The following is a 16,426-nucleotide window of genomic DNA, read 5'->3' as shown; positions in this document are numbered from 1 at the left end:
ATTCGAGCCAAAGCAAACATGGTGTCAGCTGCTGTTCGAGTGTGTATGAGTGTGTGTGTGTTTGCTTTGTGTTTGCTCTCTGCTGTAGCTCCAGAGCGGTTGAACTTGAACTGATTGTCCAGAATGAGACACAGACCGAAAGGAGGAATAAAAAAAAAGAAGTATAAGCTCTGATTTCTAGATTTATATTTTATTTTTATTTCCTCTCAGCTCGTTTCTGCCCCCTGGTGTTCTGGTGAACAGTCTGCATTGGCGCCAGAGAAGAGTAGGCTTTTATTTTGAAGGGGTCACTTTCTGAAGCTGCTAAGTGTGAACAGACAGTTGCCTCGACCTTTAACATAAAATATCTTTATAAATCATGCTGCCTTCTACGGAGAGCTAAAACAGGCAGGTCTGTCTCTGAAATTACAGATTTTAAGCTGGATATTTACTCATCAAAGCACAAATGTCGATATATGATAAAATAATGTTACATCTAAGCCGGTGAATGGTCGAACATAATATTGCATTATTATATGAAAAATGACAAGTACAGATTAACGTAAAATTAACAAGTCCAATCTTAAAGCGAGGTAGTGGTAGAGTGGTTGATTTTCCATGATTGACCTGAACACAGCATTACAAGTTTGTATATTGAAGAATAAATATGTTAAATTGAAAAATTTCGAGATTTTGTTATTAAACAAATTCATATTTATTACCACATTAACACACAAGAAATACCAAAAATTTGTACCGTTCAGTTTTGAAGCCAAAATTCCCCGTAGTGCAGCCAGAGTTTGCGCAGAAGGGACTGTGAGGGACTCAGGGAGAATCTGAGTGGAGCCAAAAATAATATATATTTTTTCTATCAAGAGTCCAATCACTTCTTGACTCTACCACCCGACATATTTTACAATCCCCCCCAAAAATACACAAGAACGGCAGCTGTCAGCCATCGTTAAAGTGATGTAAAGCCTTGTTTTTTACCTCTTATAACCAATGAAAACAAAACTTTTCAGAAAAAATAGGACTTAAAACCAAAGCAGCCAAATAATATCTTCAAATCACCACAACAATTGGATGCGAGAAACATTTCTACGAGGTGTATTAATTATTTAAACCTTGACCACAGCTCACTGGAATGACTGGGGAGATAGATGTTTTGACCTATACTGCAGCCAGCCACCAGGGGGAACAGTTTTTGTGAGGTCATCACTTCCAAGGTTAAACAGAAGGAGGATTGTAGAGTTGGGTATCATCTGCATACAAGTTGCAACTTAAACGCTATCTTCACATGATTCGCCTGAGAGTCCTTAAAAAGAAAAACAGGCTTTGGTGATATTATCCACCTTCCAGCATCCAGATAACTCTTTTCCTCTTCCTGTTTAAAGTAGAGACTGCACTGATCCTGATCCTGGTATCAGCCTGATCCAGCCCCTCAAAGCTGGATTGGGTATTGGTTAGAAAGGATCAATCCAAACTTGACACTAAGGCTAAATCATGGGTTTGAAAATTTACAAATGAATAGATATTTCTGAAAGTTGTGAAACTTTTTTTTTTTTTTTTTTAACCAAACTACTGGTAAACATTTCAACACTTAATAGTTTCGATAAATAAGATATATATGCAATAAATATGCATCTATACTCATTTTTTGTCTTTTTCTCAAAACCTCACCAGTCTTATCAATCTAGACCTGTTAATGTTAATAAAATTTGACTAACTGAAACCCAACATCAAGACAAGATAAGGAGTCTGATCTCATCTTCACCCACCATGAGCACTTTGCAGCATTTAGCAAGTTACAATGAAGAGGAACAACTTCCCTTTAACAGGCAGAAACCTCGGACAGAACCAGACTCATGTTAGACAGACATCTGAGGAGACACACAGTAGCCCCAGCAGGGCATCAAGGTTTTATTTAATACTGATCAGTATTGGTATCAGTTGATACTCAGGTTTTAGGACCAGCTGCTGCGACAGTTTCTGGTCGTCTATCTTCTAAACTCCTGCTCTGATCATGGTTGAAGTATTTGTGTTTCATTCAAACAGAGATGGATGTTGGAAATGTCTGCATCAGCTACTCCTGTAAGTCCGAAACCATCGTCGAGCTTGCCGTGACTAACTCCAATAACCAGTTTGAAGTGAAGCAGCTGAGCTGATGGGACTAAAACCGTGTGAGGTTGTTTTACGAGCACGCTTCGCCTTAATGCTGGATTTGTTGTTGATGTTGTTGCAGATCTTTGGTGGAGCGTCTGCTTTCATTCCTGATCTAAAAATACATCAAGTAAAACTCAAACACACACAGTGCCACACACACACATACCAGCAGAGCAACAGCAATGATTAACATCTCCAATAACACACACACATACACACAGTTCATGATCTAAATCAGGAGAAACTCAAACACTGAGCAGACTCCTCTGAGTTTTTACACAGATATAAAGTTCATTAATGCTCTGTCAGCATGAGCATGACGTCTCAGTCATAGCTGAACGTAAATATTTAAGTAATAATGAAGTCACCACATGTCGGATTTTAATCAAGACAAGTTTTTGATCTATTTATAGTGTTTCTGAGTTTATAAGTTTGTTTTACCAGAGAGAAAAGGAAAGATGATACTCAGGTACCAATACCTGAAACTCCCACATCTGTATGTGTCATTAACACGCTGCAGAGATTGGATGTTAGACAACTCAGTCACACACCCACTACTATTTTTGTACTGCAGCTCTAGGTGTCTGTTCTGAAACTCTCTCTCCCTCACACAAACACACACACTGACACACACACACACACAGTCACACGAGATAATCCTGGAGCAGGGTGGGTAGGCGGGAGAAAGCTGATCTGTTTGTGTGAGCGCCGGGCTGTGAAAGAGAGATAGACAGTGTGTGCAGGAGAGAAAAAGCGAGAGGTTACAAGTTGGAGGAAAGTTTGGAGGTAAAATCCTGCGAGACAGGACTCGGGGCTGATGAAGTGCTTCAAAGCAGGAGGTGAGTTTTGTGTGACCGGGTTGAGACTGGGACCTGCAGAATGGAGAGGAATGTGGCCAGATGGGGTCCGTGAAGTGTGTGAGTTTGGGAGTCTGCGTGTGCAGGGGGAGGGGTGCTGGAGCAGCAGGGGATGAGGGGACAGGAGGGGTGGAGCGTGGGGTCTCCGCTGCTTTGTGGCTGCAGGAATGCCGTCTTTTTTCTTTCTCTTTTTGTATCTCCGCCTGCATGCACTTGCTCCCACTCCCCCCCTTTTTAAAACTCCCCCTCCTCTCTTTTCTCTCTTTCAACTCTGCGGTCACCGGTTCATCAGTAGGCTAACATCTACAGTACCTCTGAGGGGAATAACATGCTGCTTTCTGTTCTCCTGCTCAGCCTGTAACGTATGTTTCTGCTCTTTAACAACTTTTTTTTACAGCTTGGATGAACAGTTTGACGTGATGACATGAAGATCTGAGTGTTCTTATCTACTTTAACTAAATCTATCTGCCTGAATGACTCTGTAGACATCTAAACTTAATAACATTTGCTTTATTCTGTTGTTAAACTTCAGATTTACTAAACACACCTTACACTGAAAAGTCACTGAATGCAGCTCTGTTTGTTGTTGAAAACCTTCACTGCTGGATTTTTGTGCTCACAAAGGACAGAGACAAAAAGCTGTCAGTGACAGCAACACTTTTGTTTGTTAGAGCAGAGCTGAACTGGAAAAAGGCCTCCGGGCTGAAGCTGCATTGATCCGTCTGTGTTAAAGAGCGACTCTGTTAGCAGCTGAAACAAGCAATGATTTTAAATCGCTAAAGAATCTTTGTGCTCGTCTTTTACTCCAGGCACCAGTCCAGAAAAGTTACTCTACCTCTGCAAATGATCAAGAACACTTGTCTTAAATCAGGAGATGTGCAACGTTTTGGTCACACACCTCCTTCAAAAAGCTGGAACGTTTCAGCTTCCTGTCTCTAACTTCTCCCCGGCTCTGTGTGTGGTTAACCTCCAGGTGACGATGCGATGACGGGGGACACAGACAAATACCTGGCCCCCCAGGACCTGCGTGAGCTGGGGGATGACTCGCTCCCTCAGGAGGGCTACATGGGCTTCAGTGTTGGTGCTCGGTCACAGAGGTAGGACGAATGACGACATGAGATTGTTGTTTCCTATTTCCTATTTCTTAGAAAAATAGTTAATCCTCTTGATTTTATATCTTACGACACTCTTGTCAGGTTTATAACAATACAAGATATTAAAAAAAATATGAAGTGGTATTCAAGTGTTAATTTATAAGGCTCAGAAAACGGAAACCTAAAGACACTTTGATAGTGTCTGTACAGGCTAGTGCTAGCTTAAAACAGCTCGATTATTAGTTATCTTTCAAACCTCAACAACAAGGTTAGCATGGCAGCTAAAAGCAATCTTTCTTTTTATTTAACTCATGATCTCTAAAGATAACACACTGTTTTCTGTACGGAGTACAAACTGTACTAAGAACTTTCTGGAAACGTTTGCTAGTGAACATGGCTAAGTGCCTGTAACACCACATTATGTAATAATGGCCCAATTTTTAATAATGTAATGAATTATCACTTTATTATGAAATAACGCAATAACGCATTTTGTAATAAAATTCTTATACACAATATGTAAAAAACTTTGCTGCATTATGCAAAAAGTTCTTACATACTGCATCACTTATTACAAAATGCGGTTTTCTGTTTGTAATATGTAAGAACTTCAAGAATTTTATTACAAAATGCGGCAGATTTTTACAAAATGCCGAGTTATTACATAATAACACGAAAATGTATCACATTATTACATATTGGTGTTATTACAGTCTTATTAGCATGCTTGTAACTTGACACTGTCTCTTTAAGAAACCTCAAAGCACTTTGGAACTCAGCGCATTCCGGAACCCTCCTTCACAGTCTCCATGTAGCTCAGCTGTGTTCCTCTTTTAAAAACTACAGATTTATCCTCTAAAAGAGATTCCCCAACTTGTGATGTCACACTTTGAGCAAATCTCACTGAAATCTCATGTGACTCTGTGAACAAGATCAATACAACACAAGTTTATGAGTGTGAATCTCTGCTCATGTTCAGCTTCATCACTCAGACCAATTTTTTATTTGTGAAATATGAGAAAAACTCACTTTCCCGCCTCTTTAAACTCCTCCAACCACACAGGGATTTAAAACTGCTTAAGTCTTACTAGATAAAAACTGTTTGAGCTGAAGAAACAGACTTTTTATTGCTGGCGTGTCGGTGAAATTTCCCACAATGTCGTCTTTGTCAAAGGTCATGACGTTAACACATTTTAAGAAGAGGTCTTTTTAAAGATGCAAAGAGAAACCTCACAATCATCTCCGGTGATAAATACGCTTGTCAAGCGATTATACAGTTCCATTAATATCTGAACAGTCTTGTGAAACCTCATGATCCATAAAACAGACTTTATCTACGCACACAGAGAACAACTAAGGAACAAACTTTGAGGTGTTTGCTTTCTGTGGCTGTTGAACTCTTCATCCGCTCAGAAATATCGACCTCTGTGCAAACGCTCCGACGAGGGCGGGGTTATTGAATATCTGAGGGGTGACACACTGGGACAGCGCGCCACGGGAAATGAGAAACAGGTTCGATTCAGTGGCCTTGAGCACTGGGTTACATCAACACGCACTGTTGGAGCGTGTGTGTGAGTGTGTGACAGTGTGTGTGAGATCATTCAGAGCCTAGCATTGATTTAACTAATTATTGTTTCCCCGCTGAGATCAGGCTCAAACACTTTGAGCTCACTCAGATTGGAAATGGATTAATCTTTATGTTAGTTAAAATAAATGTTTGTTTCCAGGGTTTCAAGAGGTTTTCAGGATTTGTTGTTTCTTTAATACACCTTAACACTTCATAATCAGCAAAAGATAACACCTAGTAGTTTTTCATTTCAAAAGCAACTAATAAAATTTGTAATTTTCCTTTTAAAAAAAAACATAGTAAGGGGGAAATGGGATTTTAAGGATACAACTTTAAGGATAAAGTACGATTTGAAAAGTCTGCTCTAAAACTCTGATTCATTGAGGTATAAAACTGATATTTTCATGTAAGTCTGAGTCGTTTGGCAGAATCCAGCATCGTACTACCAACCTGCACCTCTGCTCTGGCTTTTCTCCTCTCTGCACCTCTCCTGTGTTTGTTCATGATCTCTTATTCTCTCCTCATGTCCGTTCTTTATGTTAGTCCCAAAGTCAGGTAAGACTAAAGGCATGAAAAGGTCTCCCCCACCTCCCCTCACCCCTTCCCGTCCCTCCCCTCACACCCCTAGACTCCGATATCATGACTCTGTGATCCAGTGTGAAACACATTTACTGTATGTTGAACTAACTTAATGATTTTGACCAGTCTTTATGATTTGTGTGGTAGCATCAGGCTCTGTGTGGTGTTCTGTGGTTCACTCGTGTTGTTTCTTTGTCCTCTTTCTGCTGCTTGAAGACAACAGCCTGCTGTGTTTCTGCTTTTAGTCACTGTTTGATTAATAATGCCTGGGTCTTTGTGGGTTGGCCACAAAGGTGAAGCTTTGCATCATTTTGGTTTCTGTGTGGAGTTCATCGAGCTTCCAGGGACCTGAACTGATCAGACTGCGGGCAACGAGTTTGCCTTCATCAGTTTAGAGTCGTAAAAAACAGACAGTGCAGAATAATCTCACTGTAGATGTAAGATATGTACATTTTATAATGGGAAAGAATGTGCATTTACAAACATTAACAGTATTTTTAATCATAAAAATACTTTGAAATAAAAAAATTAAATTTTGTTCGCTAACAGCTCACAGCGACAGATTTTACCAGAGTTCTGATTTTAATTTGTTTATTTTTTCATTTAACAAATTAGAGGCTCAAACCTGAAGCTAATTTCTTATCTCATGGTATTTAACTAAATAACAGTTTTACAAAGCTATATGTTCTAAAACACAAGGGCCTGTGTCCATTTGCAGCTTTTTTACCATGCAGTTCAGCTTCCAACATCTTTGACCACAAGGGGGCACCAAAACCAAGAGGCTTTGAAACAGACTGTGCCATTTAAGCCCTTTGCACATCAGACGCATTTTTGTCATGAAAATATTTTGCAGGTTTTTTTTTTCAAACCTACTGTTTTTCACTGCAAGCATTCAAGCTATTTCGCTGAAATTGCTGCTTTTATTTTTTTCAGACCAAGGTTGATTTTTCCAAAGTTTCACTTGCCACAAGTGACCAATCAATTCGCTCATTGTGGACACATCACATACCAAAACATTCAACATGGCGGACTGCTTGGTTGTGTTCCTGTCTCAGCACCTGGTTCTTTATGACAAAAGACATAAAAACTACAAAGACAACAATTATACAGACAAGGTTTGGATCCAAATTTCCCTTTTTTCGCAATTTCATGCCATTTATTTGCATCACTGTAGGTGTTCAAAGGCCTCATTCAACCCAACAAAAAAGTTAACAAAACATGTCAATGGACACAGGCCCTAATTTGCCAAATGGCTTTTAAGAAGAAATCCTTAGTCTTCAAAATCAACGGATAAAACAAAAAAATGAGTTTTTCTTTTCCTTTTTATTGTTTCAGTTAAATCAAAAACTGCTGAAAGGACATTTCCATTTTTTAAATCACTTGTTTTTCATTTTGACATGAGGATCACAGCACATATTGTTTTCACAGCCTTCCTTGGCTCTAAGTTTTTGTAATTTACAGTCACTGTTTTGTTTTGTTTTGTTTCCACTGAGCACTGGCTAATTTATTCACATCCCTTTACACATGTAGAGCAAACAGCTCTGCTGTAAGATGCTGAAGGAAAAACATTTCATCATGTGTCATCACTCAGGAATGCTCTTTATTTGCCTCATAAACATTTGAGCCTCATCACAAACAGCAGCACAGCACAAAGTCACAGACGGATGTAGTGAGACGGAGAATTAAGCATCTTTTGCTCAGTTTTTAATGCATGTATCATCAAAAGATGAGTGTGATGCAGAATGCATCCATGTTTCACTCTCATTATCTACTCTGCATCACTCAGGCTTTCAGGTTTTTTTAATTGTGTACATGTAGCCGAAATGCTAAAGATAAAAAGCTCATTTTCCAACAGTTGCGAAATATTAAGTCGTTGTTTGATTGTATCAAACCCAGTCGTCTCATGTTGTAAGAGCAGTTATTAGGAAAAGCATCCAGGGCTTTAAGTCCATGAGCATCTGGATTTCCACAGAGTTGAGTTTCTTCAGATGTGTTTTGTTGCCTCAGAGAAATTAATAGCCTTTTGTTTCCAGCTCTGGGCTCTGATTTGGAAAACTCTGTTCTTTTATTGCCTTGTTGGTTTTTGTTTTCTCTGGTGGCATACAGTCAGGTTCCTGGAAGCTGCATGCATTTAATGTGTTTATGTTTGTTTTTTCTGTTCACTTTCATTCCCCCCTTACTCCCACTCCCTTCCTCCTCCACCTCCTCCTCCTCCTCCTCCCCCTCCTCACCTCTCCCTCTCCATCATTGTGACTGTTGTCTTGGTAATCCGTGACTTCTGCGGCAACCACACCAAGCCTGCGTTCCTTCAGTTCTGATAGGTCCAACACGCTGAACCGGAGCTCGTTCACGCGGGACAGCATGATGATCGAGGAGATGCTCACAACCAACAAGGAGATGGTACGTACGCTGTTTCATCTCTTTTATTTGTCCTTAAGTTTCTCTTTTAAGATCCTTTCTTTGAGGAATCCACAGGTCTCTAACTTCATAATAGTTTGTCTCCTGGGAGCTTCAGGCTGTCATGGTGAATTTATCACCAATGCTTTGACACCTGAGTCAGTGTTGACATAGAGACTACCAATCCTGTTACAGTTGGTTAAAACTACTAGAATGTTGACATTACACTGATTCTGAAGGTGCAACACAATATAAAAAAAAATGAAACCATACCTTAACCTGACATAGCGTGACTTCATGAAGCAGAATTTAACATTGTAGTTTAATTGTATTTAATGTAATTGAATGAAACTTAACCTAGCGTAACCCAATGTAGCATAATGTGATGTAACTTGATGTAGCCTAACTCAAAGTAGCGTAACTTAGCAAAGCATAACTTAATGTAGCATTACTTACCTTAGAAAAACGTAGCTTAGTATAACTTAAAGTAGTGTAACTTAGTGTAATGCAACTAAATGTAGCATAACTTAATGTGGTGTATCTTAGCATAGCATTACTTAACTTAGCATAACTTAACATAGTGCAACCTTGATGTAACGTCACTTAATGAGGTGTAACTCACTGTAGTGTAATTTAATGTAGTATAATTTAATTTAATGTAGGGTAACTTAATGTAGCTTAACCTAGCATAGCGTAATGCTATATAGTGTAATCTAACCTAGTGTGACCAGGTGTAGCGCAACCAAACATAGTGTAATCTAATGTAGCATCAATTGACGTTGCATAAACCAAACCAAGCTTAACATAGCAGAAGAAGCTGTAAACTAGCATAACGTAGCGTAACCTAGCGTAATCAAACATAGTGTTACGCTATGTAACTCAATATAAGGTAACTTAAATTGAACTTAACACCGTTTTACTTAACTTTGCCTAGCATAGAGTAGTTTAGCATACTTCTGCGTAGCTTAGTGTATCATTATTTAGCTTCAGTAGCTTTATATTATATAAAGATGCTAACTCCTAAATGGTGTATTTACTTAATGTAGCTTAATCTAGCATAGGGAAACATAACATGGTGTAATCCAATGTAGTGCGACCTGGTGCTGTGCAACCAAACATAGCATAATCTAATGTAGCATCAATTGATGTAGAATTAACCTAACCAAACTTAACATGACGCAAGAATGTGTAACTTAGCGTAACCAAACATTGTGTTATGTAATGTAACTCAATATAATGTAACTAAAAAATTTGAACCTATCATAATTTTACTGAATCCTGCCTAGCATAGGGTAGTTAAACATATTTTTGTGTAGCTTAGTGTATTGTTTTTTAGCTTCAGTAGCATTATACTACGTTAAGATGCTAACTCCTCATTTGTGTATTTATCAAATGTCGCCAACCCTAGCATAGCAAAACATAAAAAAGTGTAAACTAACATTATGTAATCTAACGTAGTGTGACCTAGCGTAGCGCAACCAAACATTGCGTAATCTAATGTAGCATCAATTGACGCAGCATTAACCTTACCAAACTTAACATGGTGTAAGAAAGTGTAACCTAGCATAACCTAGCGTAACCAACCAACCATAGTGTTAAGCTATGTAACTCAATATAATGCAACTAAATGAGAGTATTAGTGTATTTTTATCTAGCTTCAGTAGCTTTATACTATGTTAAGATGCTAACTATTTAATCCTGCATTTACTACGACATAACGAAGATGGCCTGAGTTCGGTTCCATGTGAGGTCTGAGTTAGCTAAATGAAATATTCAATCCATTGGGATTAAATTATATATCTGAGTGCTTGTGGACAAATGATCAGGACGAACAGAAAATAAAGACCCTCTAAGGCGTCAGGACTCGCTCTTCTCTTCATGTAATTTAGTGTCTGTAAGCGTGAACAGACTGTGCTGTTAAAGTAAAGTGAGACATGCAGTCATTCAGGGAGAACTTCAAAGAAACATGATTATATGATTTCTTCCTCTAAATAACAACTTGTCTCCTTCATGCTGCTGCTGCTGCAGATGCTCTGTAAGGAAAGGTCTTTCATTGTTGAGCACAGAGAACACAATAAGGTAGATTTTTACAGCCATTGTGCAATCTTTGCATCCATGCATGAGTAAATCTGCCATACAGACGTCTTTTTTCAGTCACTTGATGTGTTTTTTTTCTTTTTACATCATCTTGAGTTATGTTTGGTATTTAGTATTTTAAAATGTGTGAACTCATGCCATGTTTTTTCCTGCAGTGGACTGCCAAATGACAAGGCATTGGCACTGTTATGTAGACTGTAGTATAACTTGTGTTTAACCACATGTTTTAAAGGATGATTCATCCAAAAGGAAGCCTGAGTTTTGACTGCTACACATTTCTCAGTCACAACTTTGAAGTCAGAGAAATAGCTTGCCTTAAATTTGATACATGCAAGGTTTTTGTCTTAGAATGTAAACGTTTCATTTTGCATTATTTTGGGGTCACTTAAAGTTCTTTTTAGTCCATCCTCTGAGCCATGAATTTCTGAGTTTGGAAAGCGATTTTCCTGAGCTTCATCTTGTTATGACTCAGCCATTAAACCTGTGAGAGGCTCTCGTAGTGATGCCTTTTCTCTCCCAGAGGAGTTGTGACTAAAATAGGACAGAAAGCATCAGCGTTGTGATCTTGAATCAAAGCTTGCTCCTGCTACGTGAAGGAAAAAGACAGATGAAGAAGATATGATATTTGTCTTAAGTTTACATATCCATTCTCATTCCTTCTTTGATTTTTTGATGCATGGATCCAAGACCATTTACTGTTTTCATCCTCCACATTTTGATTTTGAAGCACATATAACTTTTTAAACCCCTCCGCTTAAAAATCAATGCACACATCCCGTCTGATAACCTTGTCTTGTCCTCTGCAGCATCTGGCAGCAGCTAAGGACCTGGACAACGACTCTCTGAGGAGGTACAGCTGGACCGCAGACGCTCTGGATAACGTCAACCTCGTCTCCTCGCCGATACACTCTGGGTAAGTGTTACTGACAGGATGAGTGGATGAGAGGATAAAGACGAGGATCAGAGAAACTGTTTCCTCTTCCTGTTCAGTATTCTCTGTCGATCCTCTTCTCTGTGTCTTATTTCTCTCTCAGCTCCTTTCTGCCCTGGTTCTGTCTCGGTTTCTGTTTCTTAAAATTAGCTTGAACGCCAAAGATGCTCTCCCCTCATTTCTGTAGTCAACATGTTTTTAGTTACTGCCCAAGGCGACTGTTGAAAGATGCAGGACTTGGCTCTAATTTCCAAAACTGGATAAGTTCACACCTCATGATTGGCTGTCTGAGAGAAACTCAACCTGTGACTCACCTCAATATGGAAATGAATCTGATGTTGACATGTCCCCCCTGCAGTTTTTCCTCTCCGCTCCCGCAGTACGACAGCAGGTGATTGACTGTGATTGGTTGCCCTCTTTATCACCGACACTTCTTTTGTTTTGTGTTTCTTCTGACGTCACACCCTTCCTCCTCACTCATAACATCTGTGTTTGCTCTCCTCACACACAGACTTGACACAAAGTGGTTTGGTTGTGTGGGGTTTCTTTTATGTTGTACTTCTTCCTCTAACTGACCTGAATGTGACTTTGCAGAGGTTTAAACGATGTGGGTTGCACCTGAGTCACACCTGGACCTCCACACGTTTTTTTTCTATCCAACAGCAGAACAACTTTTTGTTTAATTTGTCACAAATACAGGGTGGGCCAGAAAGATTTACCCAGATTCACCCATCGTTTTTTCCGCACTATCCAAAAATGCTTGCAGACAAACACAACAAACATTGAACACAGATTCTATTCTTTATTCTCTGTCACCATAAAGATTCACATCTCAATATGGCCGCCCTTTGTCTTTATCATAGCCTGGAGACGACCTGGCACTGTCTCTGCATCAAGTTTGACCATGACTTCATCAGAGCTGCTGTGAGATACTCTTGAGACCTCCCTCTCCAGGATAGACTAGACTGCAAAGTCCATTGGATTGATGTCCGGATTTGACGGACGCCACGGAAGCCAGGAAAGTGCTGCTTGCACCAGGCCTGTGTGACATTGGATGTGTGAGCTGGTTTCCAAATGCATTGGTTCACCAAGGCAACACTTTTTCTTCAAGCATTTGAAGGTTCACCTGGCTGTTCACTTTCACACCCTCCTGAAGGAAGACCAAAGGAGACTTTGAGCCACCATATGCAACAGCAGCCCACACCATGACTCCAGTGATCTCCTGCAACATCCTTTTCCCCCTTTCGAGACGTTTTTTCTTAGAAGCGGCTGAAATCAGTCGTCTGTGTTGCATTTTTCGTGCTTTCAGTCTGAGATCTTGTTTGACGATTCTTCTCAGTGAAGTTCTTGAGATGTTCACTTCCTTTGTTGTTGCCCTCGTGCTCCTGCGAGGATTCCTTTGGATTCTCTTCCTCACCATCTCAACAACCCTTTTGGTCCGGACTGAACGTTTTCTTCCAGGGATTGGCTCGCTGCTGGTATTTCCGGTCTCCTTGTATCGTTTCATGACGTTGTAGAAAGTCTTACGACAAACATTCACTTTTTTCATGATTTGCATTGTTGTCAGTCCAGCCTCCTTCAAGGCCACAATCTGGTCACGCTTACCCTTTGATACCAGGTACTCAGGTACATCAAAAGCTATGCCTTTTAAGAGAAACTATCCAAAATTTTAAGTTTCTAGGACAAAAGCTAAGCAAAAAAAATAGATATACGATGAGTAAATCTTTTTAGCCCACCCTGTATAAATGTGTGAGTTTGTGCTCATACTGAAGGACACAGTTTTGCAAAATTACATTTACACTTTTATCATTTGTTTCACAGATTCATAAAAACTAACACAACATATTGATCCCCAAAATGCATGGTTTGGATTTTATGTGTGTGTGTGAGAGATTTGGTGTGTTTTTTTTCAGTTTTAAACAGTTACACAAAGACTTCCTCTACACACGGAGGTGAAACACACATTATTCAAGAGGCTTCTGTGTTGGCGTGTCAGCTTTTTCATACATGCTTCATAAATAAGTCAATAAGGACCACTTGTGTTGAAACGTTTGCGTGCAAGAAGCAAATTTTGCAGTATGGCGCTACAGTGAGATGCAGATGGGCCAAAGCTTCAAGAAAAAGCAGGGAGAGCACACCTCCTAAGGCAGGGAGAGCATCAGCAAAGACTCATAGAAGGATCATATGACACTCATAAGACAAAATCAGACACAAGAGAAAGAAGGAGCTGGGGTGGAGAGTAAAGCAGGAAGAGTCAGCAGATTAAAAAGCAGCTGATGCTCTGTCAGCCACCCAGTCTTTTCTTAAGTGAAGCTGAAGCCAACACAGAAATCTCCTCAATTCTTCCTCCTTCCTTAATCTCTCCTCTCCTCCCTCTCACCTATTCTCAGTGTGATTTGAGGATCAAAGCATGGAAAGGACTTCACCTCAACTAAAGCCGTTTTCTCTCCATACAAACTGACGTCTTTTTTACTTTTTATCCCATTTCTTTTCTGTGTTCTGTCCTCCTTTTCTCTGGTTATCTCCTCCCTACATGCTTCTCCTGCCTCCTCACCCTGTCACCATCCTTTCCGCTTCCTCTCAGGTTCCTAGTCAGCTTCATGGTCGACGCCAGAGGTGGCTCCATGAGAGGAAGCCGCCACAACGGCATGCGGATCATCATCCCGCCCAGGAAGTGCACGGCGCCCACCAGGATCACCTGCAGGCTGGTTAAGAAACACAAGCTGGCGTCGCCTCCTCCGATGGTGGAAGGAGAAGGTCTGGCCAGCAGACTGGTCGAGGTCGGCCCAGCGGGAGCTCAGTTCCTCGGGTGAGTCTTCGTCATTCTTTGCAACTTTCACACCTGTCTTACAGTTTGCTTTATTTCTCTGCACTGTGTTCAGTTTCTTGACATCTCCTTCCTTCTGCTTCTCGCCATCCCCATTTTCCAGCCATCAGCGTTTATATTTACAAGTGTGAATGTGTGTACGCGCTTGTTGAGGTGTAAGACCTGCTGTTTGATTTGCAGTTGGAGAGAAACTGTTGAAGTGCGTGTTTTTCTTCAGCAAAGGAAAGACAACTTTGTTAACAGATGCAGCTGCAGATGTCTCAGCTGATCATTCTTGTTCAGTTTATCCAATTATTGCCGAAATTCAATCAAATAGCCTGCTCTGTGTGATGGTTTTGCAGAGTCAAAAAGCATCTTCAGACTTCTTGTTTTTAAACTCAAAGTTTTGAAAGTGTATCGAGCTGTTAAACACCAGTTGAGATTTTCAGTAAACTTTTAGGAGCTTCAGTACGCTTTTAGTTTTCAGACTCATGTGCTTTCACCGAAGTCATATATGACTATTTTGAGGAACAGATAAGAATATTATCCCTGATGTAAAGGTCCCATATGATGGTGTTTTTAACTATTCACAGATTTGGCCAGGTGAAGCAACTTTTCGAATTAATTTGCCACAAAAACGAACAAATTCAGCCTCTGTGAAGGATCTGCAGCCTCTCAGTCTTTAAAGTGATACTCTGGGAGCCTTATTTAGCAGTGTTTTTGTGTGAAAGTAATGCGCTGAAAATTCTCTAAATAAAGCGTGAATGCAGACTGATATCAGATTTTTTCGGTGGGAGTCCGTTTATTTGTGTTTTTGGTCAAGTAAAATATGGCCCCGTCTGAGTGCAGAGGAAACCAGCAGAGGAGCAGGGAGGGGGTGTTTGGTGCGTGCGCCCTGGGCTTCTGCTGCACAAAAACACTGCTGTAGGGGTAATTTCTGCCCTAAACCTTGTGATAGGACCCAACTTGTCGCATCCCGGAGTATCACTTTAATGTCATGAGCTATGTGGTGATCTGAGGGGGCGGGGCTAAGGCTTGGTGTTGATTGGCTGCCTAAATTTTGTCTGGGAGATGCAGAGGTGGAAAAACATCAAACATGGCAAGCACTCCTGGAGAACTCATGCTACTACTACGCATTTGATCCAGAATCTGACCCGAAACAGGAAGTACTCTTACAGCTTCAGTTACAACAGCATGTCACTGAGTGGTATGTTAGAATTTGAGCTATTTATACTGACTTGTCATGTCAGTGGATCGCAACATTAGCGGAAGAGGAAGTGGAAAAGCTGACAGAGAAGGAGTGGTTTTGAATTTATACCGAACAATGCAAACTCCTGTTGTGACATCACCACAGGAGCCAAGATAATCAACTTTCCAACAGTCAGGAACTGTTTTCCATGATGTGGGACCTTTAAAAGTAGCTCTCAGTGGTGTGTGCTTTACTGACTCTCAAAGTGTGTGTTGTGTGTGTGTGACTGTGGGTGCATGTGTGTTTCATATCTTGCGGACAGTAAACTACATCTTCCCAGAAAGCTGCCAGCCCTTAATGAAGGCGAGAGCCTGGTTAGTCCAGTGCTTCAGCTGGGACCCAGAGGAACTAGATTTGTTGGGTAGGAACCAAACATAGCTCCCCCATCCTCACCCTCTTTTGCTCCTTACCCGTCTGTACCTCCCACCTCCCAGGAAACTACATGACCGGGGCTGATTCATGCTGATGGATTCTTTTACCCATCTCTGTTGACTTTGATTTGTTAGGACACAGCATTACTGTTACACGGTCGCCTGTAGTTTTGGGAAGACGTCTGTGGCAGAGGGAAGAAGTTTTTACCTCCTCAAGCTTAAAGTCAGAAGATGATGGGTCCACGAAACAAAAGTTTACAAGTTCTTCCTAAAACTACAAGAAACTGCTTTGAACTCATTACAGTTACTTTCATTTTAGAAACCATCGTCCTTTTT

At 40.5% G+C, this 16,426-nt stretch overlaps 1 protein-coding gene across 35 annotated transcripts in view; it reads left to right on the top strand.

Moving 5' to 3' along the window:
• LOC141785328 (ankyrin-3-like) overlaps positions 1-16,426 on the top strand; it is a 147,999-nt gene that overhangs the window by 97,771 nt on the left and 33,802 nt on the right. For 18 of the 35 annotated variants that reach the window (XM_074663577.1, XM_074663573.1, XM_074663599.1 and 15 more), the window contains 7 exons: positions 3,973-4,096; positions 8,537-8,639; positions 10,665-10,715; positions 11,540-11,646; positions 12,023-12,055; positions 14,249-14,473; positions 15,982-16,080. In XM_074663577.1, the coding sequence (XP_074519678.1) occupies positions 3,973-4,096; positions 8,537-8,639; positions 10,665-10,715; positions 11,540-11,646; positions 12,023-12,055; positions 14,249-14,473; positions 15,982-16,080 (742 nt within the window). Of the gene's footprint in view, positions 1-2,034; positions 2,071-3,972; positions 4,097-8,536; positions 8,640-10,664; positions 10,716-11,539; positions 11,647-12,022; positions 12,056-14,248; positions 14,474-15,981; positions 16,081-16,426 lie in introns of all 35 variants that reach the window. The other 17 variants (XM_074663592.1, XM_074663588.1, XM_074663591.1 and 14 more) reach the window with 8 other exon arrangements.

Source organism: Halichoeres trimaculatus, unplaced genomic scaffold (assembly GCF_033239565.1).
Source record: "Halichoeres trimaculatus isolate MK-OKI-2021-1 unplaced genomic scaffold, fHalTri1.1 fHalTri1_scaffold_23, whole genome shotgun sequence".
Classification (NCBI taxonomy): domain Eukaryota; kingdom Metazoa; phylum Chordata; class Actinopteri; order Labriformes; family Labridae; genus Halichoeres; species Halichoeres trimaculatus.
The sequence above is the reverse complement of the archived record's forward strand: the minus strand, read 5'-3'. Positions and strand labels throughout refer to the sequence as shown.